General features: G+C 35.8%; 1 protein-coding gene across 1 annotated transcript; it reads left to right on the top strand.

Annotated features, from left to right (window-relative positions):
• The first annotated feature begins 5,037 nt into the window (after positions 1-5,037).
• Positions 5,038-16,212, top strand: LOC127449480 (protein FAM83C-like). The gene is made up of 5 exons (XM_051712944.1): positions 5,038-5,064; positions 5,221-5,965; positions 7,956-8,123; positions 8,555-8,679; positions 12,617-16,212. The coding sequence occupies exons 2-5, from the start codon at positions 5,465-5,467 to the stop codon at positions 13,596-13,598; spliced, it is 1,776 nt and encodes a 591-aa protein (XP_051568904.1). The 5' UTR covers positions 5,038-5,064; positions 5,221-5,464; the 3' UTR covers positions 13,599-16,212.
• The last annotated feature ends 1,766 nt before the right edge of the window (positions 16,213-17,978 follow it).

Here is a 17,978-nt window from a genome sequence, read left to right as displayed (position 1 = left end):
GTAAAATTACAATGTAATGTATTGGTAAGTACAGCATATGACTCTATACATAGGCTGTATTTTATGTAAGCATATAAGCAACATTTGTAACAGTATTGAAACAGTAAACATACACAGTTTTAACAAGGCACGGCAGCACATTAGTACACTAAAGCAGAAGAGGAAAAAATCATTGCCTTACCGTTTATGCACTGAAACTTCACCTGGTGCAGAACAATCTGGAATAATATGAAACACTGCAACAGTCCCCTCTGTGCAGCCTGAACTTGTTCAGATTGTTGAATCTTTGTGACAACTGCACTGAAAGCAATCTAGATGCAGCGTAAAGAATGAAACAGAGTGCAGGTGTCACAACATGCATTTTTGACAATTTTAAGTTATTTTTAACTTGACATGATGTTTAAAATATGCCGGTCCTGTGCGAGACACTGAAGAAAAAGTGAGACGCGGTGCAAATGTCAAAGACATTCATCCAGTGTGTTTAAACAATGGGAAAAAATGCCATAAATGCTGTCTATTTAGCTTAACTTGAATTGAATCCGAAATATTTCTTTAAGTAAAATTACAATGTAATGTATTGGTAAGTACAGTATATGACTCTATACATTACTAATGATTATTATAATTGCTTTGCAATGTAAACATCATAATAAAGTATGTAAATACATTAATATAGTACTACAGTACATGTATGTTTTCAAAGGCCAGGCTTAAAATGTAACAAATGATCCCTGCTCTGTCTCTATATACACCATGACACATGTCATGGAAAAGCTATGATTCATGCAACTGGCCAGGCTTCAGGGTGGCTACTGCCTTACAGATAAAGACATGAAGACCCAAAAATATCTAGCTGCAGAACAATAGAGACAAAAAACTTGAAAACTATCAGTGTCATTTTAAGAGGTTTGAGAAGTCTCTGCTGTTGTGACAAATATAATAAAGTGTTGGTATTTTATCGAAAGGTTTTCAGTGTTTTAATGCAAACTTGTGCCCTAAGAACAGTGGTGTACATCTGAAATGGAACATTTGCTTAAGACAGCTAAGTAGGATAATGCAAAGACCTGCCCTACAAGTATGTCTGCTTTTTTATTTTTTTTTTTTGGCTCCGTGACCATCTTTACACATCACTCATGTAAATGAATCATACAAGTGACATCCTTTGCACTTTATTTACCATTCAAATAAGGCAGACATGGTTCACAAAAAGAGAACCGCCATATCATGCAGATCATATGATGTAAGTTATTGGTGGTTTCTTTGGTCCAGGTTAAAGAACTTGAGCCAAATCATCAAAGGAAATAGATAGTTCTGGTCCTGGATGCTTATTGGTCAATATAGTGTTTGCAGTTTGAGTGCTTTATATTTTTATTATGTAGCAACTGTTTTAGATGTGCAATAAGGCACTTGAGACCTTGCTGCATAGTGAATTTATACCAATATACAAATATTTAGGCATGGCCTCTCTTTATATTGTGTGTGTATATATATATATATATATGTATATATTAAAGGCAGCAAAAAAGTAATCCATAAGACTCCAGTGTCCAGTGGTTTAATCCATGTCTTCTGAAGCGATCCAACCGGTTTTGGGTGAGAACAGACCAAAATATAACTCCTTTCTCACTATAAATCTTGATATCGGCAGTTTCCTTGGCGGTGATTTTGTTAATGAAGCTCACACCAGAAAATCACTGGGAAAATCAGCTAGTGCCGTGCCAGCTTAAAGGAATGTTCCGGGTTCAATACAAGTTAAGCTTAATCGACAGCATTTGTGACATAATGTTGATAACCAAAAAAAATTTATTTCAATTTGTCCCTCCTTTTCTCAAAAAAAAAAAAAAAAAATAAGGATTTAGGGTTTATTGACAGTACATCATCATGGCAATGAAGTTGTAAAATTGGCTATAATTTTACACAGAAAAGATTAGAAAGTGATTTTATCACTCTAAAATCATGTTTACACACATATCGTTTACGTCTTGTGGCTTTTCTTTTAAAAAAGTGAGTATTTTAATGTTCTAAAATTGCCCCCATTCACTTCCATTGTAAGTGCCTCACTGTAACCCAGATTTTTGCTTTTGTTTTTTTGTTTTTTGTTTTTTAAAGAAAGGGAGGGGCAAGTCAAAATTACTTTTTGTGGTAATCAGTTTTATGCCATAAATGATGTCGATTGAGCTTCACTTGTATTGAACCCGGAATTTTCCATTAAAGGGTTAGTTCACCCAAAAATGAAAATTCTCTCATTATTTACTCACCCTCATGATATCCCAGGTGTGTATGACTTTCTTTCTTCACCAGAACACATTTGAAGAAAAATGAAAAATATCTTAGCACAGTAGGTCCTTAAAATACAAGCGAATGGAGATTTCAGCATAAACGTCATCGATACGACTCCAGCGGTTAAATTAATGTCTTCTAAAGTGATACGATTAATTTTGGTGCGAAAAATATAAATATTTAAGTACTTTTTAACTATAATCCAATGTGAGGGTAAGCTTCACAAGAGGGTGGAGTCCAAGCGGTCTCTCGTGTGACGTATTAGCGTTGCCATGGATACCGACGTAATCTCACGTTCTCCACTCGGTTGAGACATCCAGTATAAGCACACAAACGCACCATTGTGAGTAAAGAAACAGATAAATATAGATCTAAACCAAAACCAACCAAGCTACTGTACAGTGTTCCTCCTTCTCACTTGTAAACAGCACTGCTCTTCTGGCTGTGACGCACATGCGTAAGGGTGGGGCCGGGTGTGGTTGTAGGGGGGCAACTGTATTATACCTTAAATGTCTCCTGTACACAAATAAAACATCATTTGCTGTTTTAATATTTGCGGACATGCAATTTTTTAAAGAAAACCAAAGATTCGCCAAAATGTAATACCTAAAATGTCATTTTAAAATATATAAACAAACAGTCTCTATAAACAAACAGGCTCATGACAAATGTTTCAATTTGTCAATACACCCTAACTTTCTGGGCCTGGTTTTACCCACAAACTTTAAGCCATGTTGCCATGCTGTTCTTTAGAATGATTAATGCAGTAAACTTCTTGGGTAAAATGAATGATAGGCTACATTAAGATTTTAGGTTTGAATTTGATCAGTAGGCTATAATCAGTAGGCCTATGTACAGGTCTTGTAAATGGTCACCATTTCCTTTAAGATCCTTTTAAGAATTTTTAAGCACATTTTTAAATTCACTAGTTCATTTTAAATGGTCCAGTGTAACAAGTGAATTTTTAAATGCATGTATCTATCTCAATTACTATGAGTTTAAAAAAGTTGCATGCATCGTAATTATAAGTGACCAATAAGATGGCTTTAATGTGTGGTGATTTTTATTTTTTATTATTTTTTTATTATGTCTGTCAGTGTCTGCGCATTCCTTAGTAAGCGTGCTTGGTGCAGTTCTCGTTTATTGAGCACATGTATGATTGGTGCACACGCATCAAGTAGTTGATTGATAAATGGTGTTCATAAAGAGGACGTTGTGTTTGTTATCTACCCTGTAAACTATTTAGTGCTTCTCTTGCATTTTGTTTTTCAAGAAAAGCAGCAGGATCAACTCTGAAACTTTGTTCTCTCTCCCAGTTAGCTGCACGTTTGCTTTTTATTCTTGTGCCTGAACCCAACAGTATCAGTATTAATCTGTATATATGTTGATGTGGTGAGCTTAGTGTAAAAGAGCCTTTCTCACTGAAGGTAAGGCATTTATTTGTGCTTTAGTGGAGTGGTTTATAAGGATTCCACTTTTATGTTTTTAAGTGTATTCATAATAAATTTGGCATTGCAGGTTTGGTGTGGCCCTGTATAACGCTAGCTGCTGTTTCTTCATACCTGTTTCTTTACATCTGTTCCTGTGTGCTGTTTCATCAGTCACTTCATTGTTTGTTTTGCCAAACTTGTTGCACTAATGTTTTGCACTGTACAATGCAGAAACAAGACAAATATAGTGCAACATGTTTGGCAAAACAAACAATGAAGTGACTGATGAAATAGCACACAGGAACAGTGGGAAAAAAAATACCTCATTATAAATGACAAGTGTGTACTGTTTGTTGTTTCAGAAATGAAAACCTGACAGATACTCATCCAAAAAATATTTTATAATGAATGCTTCCCAAATAAGAGTGATGTCTAACAAGTTGGTCTCAGGTGCATTCAATAAGGCAGAAAATTAGATCCAGATTGGGTTTTGTGATAATGACGTGGGAAATTGCGCTATAGCCTAAAAGTAACTTAACTTACACTTGCATTTACACCAGCACATATAATCCACATTAAGTAGAACTGAAACTGGAGCTGGCAGGACCAAAGATGGTAAACTAATGCTGAACTTCTATCTTATCTCCAGATGTTATTGGCTCATTATTCGTTTGACATTCGGTTTCTCCTACCCGCGCTCTCTGGAGCCGACAATTTTAAATCGATATCATTAGCACAATTAGGTTAAAGAATATATGACTATATCATACAGGCATAAAACATTGAACTCAAACGGTCAACGCTTGTTGTAGATGGAGAATTATGCCTAAAAATGCTCCAATGGGCTTTCATTAACTAGCGCTTGTAAGGGACCCTCTAAAAATTCCACCCACAGCACTAAAAAGTTGGTGTCCAAGTATTCATTAATTAATTAATCCAATTAAAGTGTAAGTTATGCATACAATTTACAATATTTAGAATGTGTAAAAAACATGTTTTTTTTTTAAATAAGTGTTTAAGACAGAACATGCAAGGCAGTTGCATTGAACACTTGGAGACCAGTGACATTTTAGCACAGTGTGTGGACTTTTTAGACGATCTCTTATGAACCACAAACAAATATTCAATAAATGTTGAACTTAAATTAAATTTTACCCCACTAAATATTATTATGCAGTCATAATGAACTGATGTTTTGTTTAAATATAATTTGTATTGTCTATTATTTATGATGTGGGGTCAGGCCTGTTGACATGGGGGCCCCGCCCTAGAACCGCCCCTGATATTCTTCTGAAAAACTTAATGTGTGTTCTGCAGAAGAAAGAAAGTCATACACATCTGGGATGGCATGAGGGTGAGTAAATGATGAGAGAATTTTCATTTATGTGTGAACTATTCCTTTAATGTCTTAATAACTTGGTGCTAAAGTGAGGTACACTAAATATAGATTGTTCCCCGTTAAACTCTGAGAGATAACAGGGTTTGTTTTTCTTTCCACGTCATGTGAAAGGGGGTGGAGCTACTGGCTGATCACTGCAGGTGAGCGCGCGCACACACACAGACACAGGTGGGGGAGCACAGCGTTCAGTTTCCCAGCGAGCTCACAACAATACGCGACGAATCCCCCGGGAATAGTGTATTCTAACTACGATGGGAGGAAATAAGGTCAGCTGAGACCCTTTGCAATACACCACCTGTAACAACTCGAGCTTTTTGTGAAATCCTGCTTATTTGAAGAAACATTTGTCGCAGAAATGATCAGCTCAGAGGTTTTGCGTCCACTGAACCCAACGCGCAAAGCGCTTGGCAAGCTCGCTAGCCGACTGGAGGAGGTGAAGAACCCTTGGAGACAGGGATCGGCACTCGAACTGAGCCACAATGAAACCGCACGGCTCGCCACGGACGCGCTCTTGGAACACGGGGAAAAGGAGTATAGAAAAGTCCTAAATGAAGAACGAGAAGTGAACTTTCTCTCTTCGCTGGAATTACGTTATATCGCCGAAAATGTGGCCAAGACTGGCAGCACGGACAGCGGCACTAATGGAGTAGACTTGGAGGAAGGGGACACGGTGTCCGAACTCACTTCGGGGACTTACTTTCCCATGATGTCCGACGAGGAGCCTCCAATGTTGGAGTTGGGCTGGCCCGAGCTCTCCAACCGATATAGCCCCACAGAGGCACAGATACACTTCCAGAGGGACAAGTCCCAAAATGTCAAAGATCTGATTCGATCTCTCATTAGTAAAGCGAAGAAGGTAAGAACAACAGAGACCAAATCGTGCTCAAGAAAAATGACAAACATTTGGCAACAGTTGTGCTTGCTTGTGGTTTTAATGAAAAACATAATTGAACATGATGGAATTGCTGTCTACTTTGTGTCATCTGAGCATTTCTCTGTCATTCGTGACGTCACAAGTATACAGGAAACCTTTTGTTTAAGAAAGTTTTGATCTAGACTCAGTGCATTTGGCAAACCATATTATAAATTATAATCCGATAGAACGATAAATATTATCCACAAAGTATTTGGTCACTTTAGCCTACATGTATAAATATCATTGTAGCACAATGACAAATGACATTTGTTTTGAATACTTATAAAAGAAAATGAAAAAAGTTTTGTTACAATAGTTTCAAATGATAAAGCAACAGGTATACTGTTCAGAATGAAAACAAAAAGTAGTCCAATTTACACTGTAAACCCTAATGTTGTCATTACTGAAAAAATCAAGTTGTCTTAGTTAAACATTACTTGAAATGGCAAGTTTGGACTCCTAACTCAAATATCTAAGTTCCTTGAACTTAATTTTTAGTGTTAATAACTCAAAATATTGAGTACAAAATTGAGGCCATGGGGAATACACACAATACCTTGCGCTTGAATTATTTAATTATGTTTGCTCTGTCAAAGGGGAAATATGGTGGCTATTAAATAGTTGTAATTAAGAATTCATAGAGGATTTCGCTCTTTTGTAGTAATATTTATGTTGTTTTGTTGCAAATAGATGTTTCGTGTGTGGTCAAGTTGGACCCTGTTAACTCTGTCCAGTTCTCCTTGTGCATGTAACTGAAGTACAGTTATATATGCATTTCAGTGGAGAATTAAGTTTATTTAATGATTGACCTGGAATCAGTTATAATCTTCTTTATTTAAGCTGCATTATTGTATGATCTGATTGTGAGTCAGTTCAACTAAAATTAAGAAGAAACAACAATATTTAAAAAGCAAATCTATTTTTTTTTTTTTTTTAGCAAATCTCATTTGCTACTGGCACCTAATTACCTTAACTTAAGACCATAGTTTCAGAGGTGCAAGCCCTGAAATGCTGAAGGTCTGATTAGTCAAAAGAAGAAAGTAAAACAACTGCATGTGAACACAGAAAAATGTTTAAACAATGTTTTGACAGTGACAGAACTTTGGCTACTGTTGTGCTTTCCACATTTTTCCCCCTGAAACATCATTGCATTTCTGTGGTCTCTGTGTATCTGAGTGTTTTTATGTGACATTGCAAGACAACAGAATACTAAATAACACTTCTAAAACATTTTGGCAGATCTAGACACACTGGATTGTTACAGTGCATTTTGGTAAACCACAACATTCCTTGCACCAGAATTTAGCATATGTAATATAAATAGGAAAACAAAAATTTGCTTGTTTATTTTTTTTATTATAAAGCAATACATGTACTGTTTAAAATGAAGACAAAAAGTGTTTTAATACTACAGTTGGCTCAAAAAAGTGAAGTTAGTTCTGATAAATATAACTGCATCATTTGACACTTGGTTTGATATTTTAGTATCTAATGTAATGAAATCTTACATTTTTAAGTGTGGCTTAGGTGTCCAAATACTTTTGGGACCACTCTATGTAAACAACATATTTAGAAATGAGAACTGCTGCAATTGTCACCTTTAATGTTTGCAAACTTTAAGGATTGTCTGTTGAATAAAAATGTAAAGTTAAAGGGATAGTTCACCCAAAAAGTTCACCCTTTTGGCCTTTGGTTTAATGAAAAAAAGAACTCTCAAACAAAATGATAATGTTATTAGCTGGTTACCAGCATTCAAAAATACTGTTTTCGCTCCGGAACAGTTGAAAGGAACTTCCTGTTTTCATTTATGTTCTGCAAAAAAAAAAAAAAAAAAAAAATAAATAAATTTGTTTCTTGAACCGTTTTTAGTCCCTGTTGAGATTGCATTGTGTTTTAATACATGCCCTAACAGCTTCTCTGTATAATTCAGGTGATCGCTATAGTCATGGATATATTTACAGACGTGGACTTGTTCTGTGACTTAATGGAGGCCTCCAACAAGCGCCGGATTCCAGTTTATATTCTACTGGATGAAAAGAATCTCAGCCATTTTTTAAACATGTGCACAGAACTCGACATCCAGAATTCACACTTGAGTGTAAGTAAAGAGTATGTGCATTTAGCATTAATTATTTAACTCATGTGGTCTGCTATACCTAATACAGTATGTCTTAAAGCCAGTGTGTGTCAAAAAAATGTTCTCGCTCAATATGCAGAGACAACTGTAAGGTATCCATTTGTAGGTTGATTTCTCATAACAGTGTAACGCTGGGGCTCTGTGTCGAGCAAGACAAAGAATAGAAGAATCTGTTTGAATACAGTGATTGTTTGGTGAAGCTAATTTTATTTGTATTCAGCTTGTTAATATTAATTCTCTTGGTGTTACTATTGTTATTACGATATGATGTTCTGTTACTGTGTTAAAGGGCTTGTATACTGTATTCTAATTTCAGGTAAAGCTAACACTTATGTAATGTTTTACTATGATGATCAAGTGACGCTCATTTAATCTCGTTAAACTTCTTTCAGAATATGCGGATAAGAAGTGTATGTGGTGACACATATTGCACTAAAAGTGGGAAGAAATTCACAGGTCAAGTTCAGGAGAAATTCATGATCATTGACTGTGTGGAAGTCATCGCTGGATCGTATAGGTAGAATATTCATGTTTTTATTAATGTATTATGTCATTCAGCTTGCTCATGAGTTTTCCCCCTTAGTAACTATGGTTAAAATACCATGATTACTACAGTTACAGTTTTAACTACTGTACAATTATAATAATATGAGATTTCCTTCAAGCAGTGTAAGAAGGTTCCAGAATCTTGGAAACTATGGTTAGTATGGTCAGTTTTGGTTAAAGAAGGGGGTTACACAATGACACATTCGTAAACCATGCAAAATATTTATAAAATGCTAGTTTAGCTCATCAATCTTGCGGCACTAACAGGCCTTATAGCAGGATCTTTAACAGCCGACTACCCCAACAGAAGCAACGGCAATGTTTTCACAGGAGGAATTCAGTTGTGTTTTAAATTATTCATGTTGAAATGCCCAGCAGTCTAGACTTATCTCATTTCAGCCATATCACTCTGTATTATGTAAAACATTTTAGCATGTGGCAGCGTTTTGACAGCTCTTCCGGGGAGGTGACAGGGCTTGAGCTACACCTCATGGGACTCAGTAGACATCTGTAGACTTGAGCAGCTTTGCAATGAAAACATGAGACTGCATTTTCTAAGCACAGTGTGGCCATGCATGCTTAGCTTTTACATTAGCATTATCCTCAGCTCTGTTACAGTTGATAGCCTTCAAACTTTGCTTGCTGAACTGATGAATTTTTCAGTTTTTTTCATGAATTATGAAGGCAATATTTGTATTTTTATTTTTGGGGTGATTTTGCATTTTGGATCAGTAAGAGACATCTGAGGCACAGTGTGGTTATGCTTAGCTTTTGCATTAGCATTAGCCTCAGCTCTGTTATAGCTGCCTGCCTCTGTAGCTGAATTGAATTTATGAATTGTAGGGGTGACCAGGGGAATTTTTTTGTACAGTTTGCATAGTAACTCTCAAATACTACAAATACTTGTTGTCTTTGGTGTTTATACCTTTATTAATATTTATATGCTTACTTAAAAGAAACATATATACAGTATGTGCCAACAGTAGTAGTAGGCTACCATTAAAATAATTACATTGAGAGAGACTTGACCATATTATTGAATTTAATTATAAGTAGTGAGATGTTACAATTGCCCCCATTTGACAAAATAATAACCAACTGTATCTCACCTCAAAGCAATAATATGATTAGATAAGACCTCAAAGTAATAATATTAGGGCTTTTGATTTAATGCGTTAATTCAGTGTGATTAATTTTATTAAAAAATAATTTGTTAAACAATTTAACACACTTAACCATGTCCCCAGAGCGTAATAAGGAATATTCCTTCCAATTCAAGCTTGAAGTAGCACCCTTTTTTCTCCAGGGGGCAGCAAGCGAAGCTCCAGCTGTTTAGGCAACGCGCAGCTTATACAGAGAAGAAACCACACTTACTGACAGCAGACAGCGCAAGATGAGAACTTGTACTTATGTTCAAACACAGATTGATGGAGCATAAATCCGAAGTGTACATCGACACGTCTTTAGACAAGCCCTTATAATAAATCCCGAACGGATTGACGAATTCAATTACAAAATGGACTGCTGTGGAATTTAGGGCAATGATAGGCTTATGTTCGATAATATGGAAATAAGCAATATATTGGATGCAAAAGACTTTTTTATTTTATTTTATTTTTTTATGCTTTACTCAACTACCACAATGATGTATTGCATTTTAATTATTAAATATTAAAAAAGTTATTATTTCTAACTATTTAATCATATATATATATGATTATTGTTATTTGAGGGACTTTCTCAGCAAATATTTATATATGTGAATACAGTAATTGCAATTAGTTTGATTAATCAACATACCATGTAGCTAATTCATTTAAAAACATTTAATTAACAGCCCTAAATGATATCATTGCTTGCTTATTAATATTAATAAATAGTTTGACTTTATATGGCAATAATTTGTTTACTGTCAGGAATAGTATGTCTTTAATGCAAAAGTGTACGTGGGAACTACATCCTTATTTTATGGGAAACACTTTACAGTAATGTTACATTTATTAACATTAGTTAACTACATTTGTTAACATTAATAACAATGAACTACTTTTACAGCATTTTGTAATCTTGTTTAATGTTAATTTCAACATTTACTAATACATTTGTAAAGTTAAAGTTTTATACGTTAACATTATTTAATGATGTAACATGGACTAACAATGAACAAAGATTAATAAACGCTGTTTAAAAGTATTGTTCATTGTTAGCTCGTGATACCCAATGCATTAATTAATGTTATTACACGGCTCTCTGGAATACTTGATTCTAATTGGTCAATGGCTCCATCTAGTGGTCAGATATTGCTCTGTAACAACCGCACAGCCGGGGATTTAGACGTATCAGACCGCTCATCCGGTTCTGCGAGTCATCTCTCCTGCTTCTCGGCTCACTGTGTGATCTCTACAAGTGAGCTGATAAGATTATTTAAACTCAAATGAATGTTTCATGTGCATGTATTTATTTATTTGGCAAGTAGTCTTGTAATAGGCTGAATATTGAGGAGTCAGATGGTCATTTTCACAAAATAAACACCAACAAAAATCTGATGCAAACCGGAGGTTGATTCCAGCTCTTCATTTCAAATTACACAATTTCAATATTCAATGTTTTATGTCCATGTATTTATTTATTTTGTTAGTAGCCATGCAATAAGCTTTGCAACAGGGTCCTGATCACCCAGTCGGGGTTTATTGTGCGATAACAACCGGCTGACTGTACATTATCCCTTACTTAACAAATTAAACCTTATTGTAAAGTGTTACCATTATTTTAATGATTTTGAATCCTTATTTCTAGAGTCATCAGATAAGTTACATATTTTAAAGATTCAATCTTTCAATTCAGTCATGCAATTTTTTTTTTTTTATTTCTTAACTAGTTACAATTACTCCAAACCTCACAGCCATGATAAAATCTTGTGTAATGTTAGCATCTGTCATTCACATTTTTTAACCAACCACCCAGCAGTGAAATAGGTATACGTTTTAACACAGAACTTTACCCCCAATTCAGATTTTTGGTTGAATAGTTCTTACAAAGTGAAACAGTCACACTTTTTATTCTCAGGCAGAGAGGGAACTCTACTGAGCATCTGAGCTGATAAATAAGTGTCATCATCGCTCTTGTTTGTGTAATGTGGCACCCTCGGTCTCCCCTGATGTTGAATTGTAAAGTTAATTTTAATGTTATTTTTTCCTAATTAGTCTTATTTGGGAGCTTTGACACACTAACCAGCTATCTCAGTCTTGTATGTATTATAAAGCTAAATAAATCTGGTCTAGTTATGAAGATTAGAAATTGTGAAGAGGAATGAGTTGAAGGAGTTGTCTTGTTATTTCAGGATTAGTGCGATAGATAGCAGCGTGTTAGTACACACCAAGTGTGGATGGTGGGTGAGGCTCACACTTTTGTTTGACTAGAAGTACATACAGTTCAAAGAGAAATTGCTTCCAAACAGTTCTGTGAAACTAACATTTGAAGCTTTTCATCATTTTGAACAGATAAGATTTAACAGAGATTAATGCGTGCTGAGATACAGTTTTATTTATTTCTTGCGAAGAAAGAAAATGGTTTGCACTTTTAACCTACAAACAGATTAGACTGTGATGACCATCTAACGTAATGCCTATCACATGCCCTTTTATTTAAATATTATGTAAGGCATTTGAGTCATAAACAGATGGTTAGTTTGGAATTACTTAAACGCTTTGTTAGCATGAGACAATGTCGTCCATAAACTTTAATTGATGGCAGCAGTATATTGGTTCTGTTTTAATCTGTTATACTTTTTTAACCAACTTGTGTAGTTTTATTCCAAGAATCAAGCACAATTCCAGGTGACAGTTCGATAACTTTCAGGTTGTATTTTGATTATGAAACTAAAAGGTTTGTTCTCTATTTTGTTTTAGTTTCACATGGCTCTCCTCTCAGGTCCATAGCAACATGCTAATGCACTTCTCCGGTCGCATTACTGACTGCTTTGATCGGGAATTCCGCTGCATGTACGCCGACTCTCAAATAATAGACTGTTTCCACAATCCAGATGAAGAAGGTTTACCCTGTTACCCTTACAGTGTGATGGCACCAAACTTGGGGCTGGACTTTCTCCCAGACTATAGTAGCAAAGAGCGAGTGTGTTCCGAGAATTCCAGTAGCCAGTCAAGTGGTAGCGTTTCCAGCATCAAAGCTGCACCTCCAGGCATCAAATCTGTTTACAAAGTCACACACAACAAAAAGAATCCTGAAAACTCACAAAAGAGTCCTGACCGGAAAGGGGTCATAAGTCCAGGGCACCAAATGCCTCAAGGAACCCACATTGGAAGAGGCTCCCCCAACGGTACCCACCAAAGTCATACCGTGGAACGTCCCTCCTTAGGACTAAGTCAGACTGCTGGGGTGGAATGGTCCAAGATAGGAACAGCGGAGTACCTGCGGTCAAACCTTGCTGGACAAACATCCAAATTCCAGGCATTGGGTCTCTACAGCTCTCCAAAACCTCCATCACCATCTCAACAGTCTCCACCTGACAGCAAAATCTCCCAAAAACATCGCAGTCCCACCACTAACCCCTTCTTCAGTAAGTTCACGGACCTCTTCACCCCCAATTCCGCCAAGGACAAGGATTCCCACGTCTTCCAGAAGTTGCCCACTCATACCTCTCCTTATGGTGGTCCAGATCTTTCTCAGAACGAGCCGGAGAGTAAGCAGGGACCTCCTCCACCGGGTCCCATGCCGACAGACTGGCTGGGCCAAGACAGAGCGATTCATCGGCGTGACGAAAAACGCATGACATTAGGTCATAGCAAATTGGACCTTGTGAACCAATACAACAAGATGAAATCCAAACAGGTCTATAGTCGTTTTGAGCTAAAGAACAACATACCTCAATAACATTTTGGCACCGTTTGTACAGGTCATGAACTTCATGGGGCTGTGCAAAAGAGACGAGTTTGTCCCTACTTACATTCACGGGAAATATAAAAAAAAAAAAAAAGCACAACAAGAAGTTGGTGTTCCAACTTCGACCAAATGTGTGGTGTTCTTGGCATTTTTAATGAAAATGAAATACTTAGCACTTGGAATTCTGCCTTCAAGGCATTCATGTGGACGCATTTCGTAAATGGGTCAATGATGTGAGGCTCATTTTTTTTGTCCAGATCTATAGATTTATTTTAAAATAAATAACAAATGTGATTCACACAAAACAATTCACCTCTACTATGATGAACATGTTTTCAATTACTGAGTTCAAAGTCATTTTGATAATTTTTTTCTGGGGGTTAGAAAAAAAAATGTGAAAGTGGTGAAAGAAGAAAAAATTCTTTACATTTATGTTATTTCTTTTAAAAAATTCAGTGAAAATTGTATATTTGAAAAACTTAAATGTGTCAAAAAGTCATGTGGTGTAACCAACACCATCATGTGACCCCAAACAAACTAAAAAAAAAAACAGAAAAAAATAAATATATGAGAGATTACCTTTAGACACCTTAAGATTGTTTGGGGGGTAATCATTATTTTGTCATGTTTTTAAAAAAATGCTGATTTTGTTCAGGTCAAAAGGAGCAATCGTGAGAAAACTTCTTGATATTCTTGACTCAAAAAGTCATAATACTTCACCTTGAAAAATATATTTTTAGAGTTTTTTTTTGTTGTTGTTGTTTTTAAATTAATGATTAAGTTGCATGCACATGAATTCAAGAAGATTATTTAAATACCTCTTATTTGATGGGTACACCACATGACAATTTTATGGTCATTAAATACATTTTTATTTTTTATTTTTGGAAATGCTATAAATGTATTAAAAATTGAAGTAAAAAATTGTGAAACCAACATGGACACAAATAGAACATTTCTACAAACTTTTTAAAGATTTCCCACTTTTATAATCTTGGACAGTTGTATTTGTCAATGACCCAAAAACAATTATTCCAACATGACTTGAAGACAGTAAACATTCAGAGTTTCTCACCAGTAATTACAATATTTGGTGCCGTTCATGTGTGCTCATTTCGTAATGAGTACATTAATGAAGGCAGCGTTAGTACTAATACTAGTGCTAGTACAAAGTACTTTTAAAGGGATAGTTTACTCAAAAATAAAAATTCATGGAATGAAAAAGGCAGAATATTAGGAACTGACAGCGCTTAGTCACCATTCAATTTTATGGCATCTTTTTATAAACATTGAAATTGAATTGTGACTGGGTCTGTTATTTTTCCTAATATCTCCTTTTGTATTCCATAGAATACAGAAAGTACAGAATACAGAAATGATACAGTCATTTTTGGGTGAACTATCCATTTAATTAGGTTTTATTGTGCTGTATATAAAAAAAACTTTAATGGGGCATTTTTGTACTCTTGATGTTGTTTTTCTATCTGCCTCTTTAGCTGGCAAAGCAGATGGTGTTGATTTCCTACATGTTGCCACTCTGTCTGCCACTAAGTATTACCCTTGGATACCATTATTAAGGAGGTTACAGTTGTGTAGTCTTCCAAAATGTTGTCATGTATTTGTACTAGAATGTGATTCTTGTGTCACTGAAGATATGCATTTAGGGAATGCACTTTGGGTAGTGCTGCGATTAGCTGCTTAAATATTAAGTACTGTATTACTTCAGTAAAAACAGTGGACTATGATGCAATACAAGCTAATTGCAAGGAAACATAATTTTGTATGTTTGTATAAAAAAAGTGTAAGATTTTCCACCTTTTTCCACACATTAATCAATGCTTATAGAAAGTAATATAGCAAATTTGTGAATAAAAGTGTTTGTGACAGGCCACAAAGTGCCTCTGAATGCTAACTTGCATTCGGATTGGTTGTCACATTTTTAATGTATGTTTTGGCCTTGGTTCTGTCTTGGCATTGAATAAATATATACTTCGTTTTTACACTCTGGCCTTAAGGCGGTTGCAACAACGACCCTGTACATAAAATATCTTGTAAAATATATCCTGTATCACTCTTAAAGCTGAAGTGTGTAATTTCTGCACAACAAGCATCACCAAACGCAAAAATAATCACATTTTCAAACAAATTCCAGAAACTCCCAACTGTCCAGCCCCAGAGTCACAAATAACATTTTTAGGTGAAATCAACCAACAAATGTGTGTATATATATATATATGGCTCTGCATTTTAGGCTTGAGATTAGACCAAATTTTAACAAAATTAAACATGTTTTTCGTCTGACAAAGTAGGAAATACTGTGAAAAGGTGATCTCGAAATGGCGATAATCCACCCTTCAGATTATCTCCACGTTCAAGTAGACCTAGAACTGATAATGACTTCAGACTGAGTGAGAAACGAAAAAGAAACTGGAGTAAAAGACTACTGATGTAAAATAAGGTTTTACTTTTTATATTTAATGGGATGTGGATGCAATGTGTAACATACTTTTTTACAACTGCAAATCTTTACATGTAATCTGTTACATATGAGTTTTAAAGTTTTTTAACAGTGTTACCAAAGACAACCATAAAACAATAAAGCCTATTTACCTCATTTTTCAATGTTTTTTTTATAACCGTAGTAACAAACTGCATTTCAGTATATTTTAACAGGAGAAGAATGTTTCAAAATTCATAAAGGCCAAATCAGTGTTGTGGAGTAACTAAATAAAAGTAGCGTTGTTACGAACATTACATTTTTCTGTAGCATGCCAGTGTTCTAGCTGTATTCAAAATTTTGTAGCTTTTTCAGTATCGAGCTACTTCTACCAAAAATTTGTGGTGTAATTGGACAAAATGCAACATCGCTGTTTTTGTTGTTACATATTGTGCAGCCTTAAAATCAAACGAATGGAAGCAATAATCAAATACCCTCCCCTCGAATATTGTTTTCTCTTAAGTAGCGTTGGGAAGTCTGATTCACTTCTAATGGTTTGATTCAGATGGTTTGTTTTAGTGAATTGGTTCGTTTAGACGGTTAATATAAATTAACTGCTTCAGAAAGGAGATTCACCAATATATTCAGTTTTAGTGTAAATTTACGAGTTCAAATTTGATTGTCACCCTAATTTGCGCCAGATAAAGAAATACTGGCTAGCTAGTTTTTGTTAGTAACTTGTGTAGCTAACTACTTTTTCACAAGGGTGAGTTGTTTGAAGTTTGGCAAGCTATAGTTTCAAACAACATGATCACTCGGAAAGTCGGCGTGTTGTTTCCAAGAGTTCCAGTACCTTAGGGTTGGCCACATTGTGCTGGCTAACTTACAAATGGCATCTCTAACAGACATTTTTTCCATCGGCTCCAGTGTATTTACCTTCACTTGTGGTGCAACTGGAAGCGTGTTGTATCAGCAACGTGGGAGACCCTACGTTGAAATCAGAAAATGCAACCTCGATTCAGAGGTTGCATTTTTTCCTCTAACATAACATTTTTACTCCACTAATGGTTAGGTTTGGGGTTTGGGTTGGGAGTACTGTTTATAAAATATGCATTCCTCATCACTGTATTACAGCCTGTACAGCAGAAAAAACTCGCTTCACAACTCGCTTTTGGCGCCCTTTTGTGGATATTACACATGGAAAATAGAGCTTGCACGTGCCCATACACCCAACAACACTTACCGCTTTGGCCACTGGGGGCAGTGTTTTGCATTTAGGTAGGCACTGACCGAATTTAGCTAAAGAAAAGTCAACCTACTATTTCCGATTTCACTGTGAGATCAGTCTGTTTCAAAGTAGCTTCTCCAATGCTGGGCTTAATATAAACAGGTTGAAGCTAGTCATCCTGTTAACAATGCATAAGTGAAAGACCTTGCTTTACCAGAATATCTATTCCTTGTAAACACATGCTGTATACATTAGTGTCGATTTCTGTATGATCCTGTATAGAAGCAATTCACGTTCATAACTCATGTTCTTCTTAAGACAGCTGTAAATGTAATTTCTTTCACCCACCATCACTTTATGTGAATACAGGCTTTTCGCCTGCTCTAGATCATCTATGTCCCCCTAAACCATTAGGCCTGCTTACATACCATTTAATGTCAGAGAGGGGTTTATGCAAATGGTGTTGACTGATAGTGTATGTCTTTGTGTACTAGTAAACATTTTGAGGTGGCTAAATACAGTCATTAACATTTTTGTCCTGTACAAAAGTGTGCTGGGCCTACTGGATTTGCATGTTTTAAACCGCTGACCTGCTTTGTTGTCTGTTAAGTGGGCCGGAGAGGGTAACTCTACCCTCATGGTCTTGTTTCAGCTACAGGCTCTCATCATTAACCATTCTCCAATTCAAAGAGACGGAGATGAGAGT

Source organism: Myxocyprinus asiaticus, chromosome 12 (assembly GCF_019703515.2).
Source record: "Myxocyprinus asiaticus isolate MX2 ecotype Aquarium Trade chromosome 12, UBuf_Myxa_2, whole genome shotgun sequence".
In the NCBI taxonomy this organism is placed as follows: Eukaryota; Metazoa; Chordata; class Actinopteri; order Cypriniformes; family Catostomidae; genus Myxocyprinus; species Myxocyprinus asiaticus.
The sequence above is the reverse complement of the archived record's forward strand: the minus strand, read 5'-3'. Positions and strand labels throughout refer to the sequence as shown.

Coding starts and splice junctions, on each gene's coding strand:
- LOC127449480 (XM_051712944.1), top strand. CDS start 5,465: ATGATCAGCTCAGAGGTTTTGCGTCCACTGAACCCAACGCGCAAAGCG. Junction 5,966..7,955: donor TCATTAGTAAAGCGAAGAAG/GTAAGAACAACA, acceptor TGTATAATTCAG/GTGATCGCTATAGTCATGGA. Junction 8,680..12,616: donor GTCATCGCTGGATCGTATAG/GTAGAATATTCA, acceptor ATTTTGTTTTAG/TTTCACATGGCTCTCCTCTC.